Source organism: Anopheles bellator, unplaced genomic scaffold (assembly GCF_943735745.2).
Source record: "Anopheles bellator unplaced genomic scaffold, idAnoBellAS_SP24_06.2 scaffold00902_ctg1, whole genome shotgun sequence".
Lineage (NCBI taxonomy): Eukaryota > Metazoa > Arthropoda > Insecta > Diptera > Culicidae > Anopheles > Anopheles bellator.
The window spans coordinates 1,906-4,507 of NW_026685026.1; the positions used below are offsets into that span (position 1 = coordinate 1,906).

A 2,602-nucleotide genomic window follows, 5' to 3' on the forward strand; every position below is an offset into this window, starting at 1 on the left:
TGTTCACCACTCGTCGCTGTATAATCCGCACACACTCTCACACACTCATGCATGCATAGAGCCACATGCACTTATCTAGAGTGCGTAACTACACTTCGCGGCGCACTTGTAAAATTTTCACTGCAATCAGGCTGCTTCGAACATGCTTCGTCATCATCTTTCTCTTCGTCTTCTGTTTCTGCTTCGTCCTCCAGGGGCCCTGTTCCGGCTCCTGGCATGATCGCCATGAAATGTAAGGATAGTCTACATTTACATCTCTGTTTTAATACACTCGACTTTATTACGCTTTAATTGAACTGTGCGGTATGCGCAGAGCACAACCTCTCGCATCCGCGTTTGGATTAAGATTAAAATTCGTCTTAACTAATCGCAACCTACTGCGACCTAACTGTGGTGGCGTACGTGACCCTTTTTGCAATGCTCAGCATAATCGATCGTCGCCCGCGTAGCGTGATCATGTTTATGCTGAGTCCAATGTTTATATCGACCACTTGAAGCGTTTCGGTGGTTCCTCTGGGTATTTGATTATTGTTTACCCAAACGCGATTCTTCACTGAGAGCAGCGTTCGCTCTGCTACATTGTTTCACGGGTCTGCCTTCTCCACATATACATTGTCGCTCTAAACTTAAGGGGCTGCATCCACCACACGCCCTTTCTTATTGTTATTTAAAAATTAACCTATAGTTTAATTTTTAAATGTGCGGTGTTATATTGAAAGAAAAAAAAATGTTTGCTTGGATGAATTGATAGTTAAGTTCTAACGTAAGAACTTGGAAGAATGAAAGATTTGTTTACATCTGTGCTGTCTCTCCTTCTCCTTTCTTTTTTTCCTTTTTTTTTTTTTGAAATTATTTAATCGTATTTATATTGGGTTGGTTTTTGGTGGTTTTTCTAACTCTGTTTTTTTTTATTTATTTTTTTCTACGAGTGCTTCAGCTTTATTGCAAACTGATTGTATCCTGTGTTGCAGCTCTGTCGCGTATGAATTTATGCTTTTGTTAGTTGTAACCTGTCTGTTTTTTCTTTTCTCTAATCATTTTTGTTTTGTCTAGCTATTTCATTCGAATATGACCTTAAGTAATCGTTTAGACATCTATGATTTATGGTTCTAACTAACCTGTAGTAATGATATGTAACGATGTTAAGCTGCTGGTGGTACCCATCTCCCGTCGGACGGTCTCAATGCGTCATAATCCAGGTGATTGTACTCACTGCGCTCCTTTTCGTCTGTATTGTACGTCTGCAACAGTTGTTGCTGTAGCTGCTTCTGCGGCGGCCGGAAGTTTGCGAGACACAGTAGAAACGAGTCGATGTCCACTTTCTCCGGCTGCTCCGATCGTCGATCGGGGCCTGCTTCAACTACTTGGTTTGGATTACCGCTCTCCTTGATGGCGTACACTGTCGTGAGGACACCGGTTGCTTCTGTCCGATCGTGTCGTCGTCTGTTAATGCGCTCAATGGTTTCGGCCTTCTCTTCTTTCGCAAAAGCGGGTATCACTGCTGGTTCTGCCTCGTGATTCACTATCACCAATTCGTCACTATGAGTGGCCGCTGCACGCCTTTTCGCTGCTGCTGTGCTTAATTTTCTCCGTACGCAATCCGAGTTATCGGAATCGGCATGGCTTGCCTCACCTTTGTCATAGGTGTCCAACGTGCTTGTTCTGTTCTTTTTCCTTCTTTTTTTATTCTTTGAAGTCGGCGGTATGGCCGATCGTTCTCGTGCTGCTGCTACTGCTTTTTCGCGTTCACTTTTTCGGTGCAACTGGCTTTCTGCACTATCTTCGTTATCAACATGATATAGTGGTTCAATCATTTCGAATAGTTGACCTTCTGCTTCTTCTTTCTCAAACTTCTGGCGAGCCTCTTCCTCGCGATGCTTGTTTTCTTCCTCGTTGCTACGACGCGCTTCATCGACAGCTTGTTTATGAAAATTCGCCTCCATCCGGTGCTGCTCCTTGTTGCATTTGAGCTTAATTTTCGCGTCGCATTCGGCTAGCTGATTTCGCTCGGCCTCTTGTTGAATTAAGACCAACTGTCTATGCGGTGTGAGTCTATCTCTCGACTCTTCGAATCTTCTCTGGTTTTCTCTGCTTTGTCTTAGACCTGGGTTGTTGTAACCCTGGTAGGGCCGGTTGTTGCTATAGTTCCGGTAACTATGATGGTTTGGATGGTGGTATCTTAAGCCTTCATGCTTAGGCGCTTGATACTTCATGGAGTTAGCCGGTAGCTGTGCAGGAGGTTTTCGCTGTTGTGCATGCGACACACCTCTAGGGTTATGCCATGGATGGCGATGTCCTCGTTGGCCTTGGTATTGTGGGGGCGGGTGGCCATGGCAACACTTGGATGCTCCAGGGTATACTTGGGCCCACAGTGCGGTTTCCGGTACGGCCTGTAGCTGCACTTCCAGCGCATCGGAGATGGCTGCATTGAGTGTTTTAGGGTTTCTGGCTTTTACCAGAAAAGCTGCAGTTTGATCCTTCAATCCCGTGATGAAAGTACGAATCGCTATCGGTTCCACCACTGGTTTAGCAGACATTTCGGATGTGAATGGATCCCCTTGGGACACCCATGCTGCGGCTAATTTCGTTGCTAATTTGTTGA

General features: G+C 45.2%; 1 protein-coding gene across 1 annotated transcript; it reads right to left on the minus strand.

The window, feature by feature from the left end:
* Positions 1-1,142: 1,142 nt before the first annotated feature.
* Positions 1,143-2,537, minus strand: LOC131214436 (uncharacterized). The gene has a single exon (XM_058208811.1). It carries the CDS (start codon positions 2,535-2,537, stop codon positions 1,143-1,145), a length of 1,395 nt encoding a protein of 464 aa, XP_058064794.1.
* Positions 2,538-2,602: the final 65 nt, after the last annotated feature.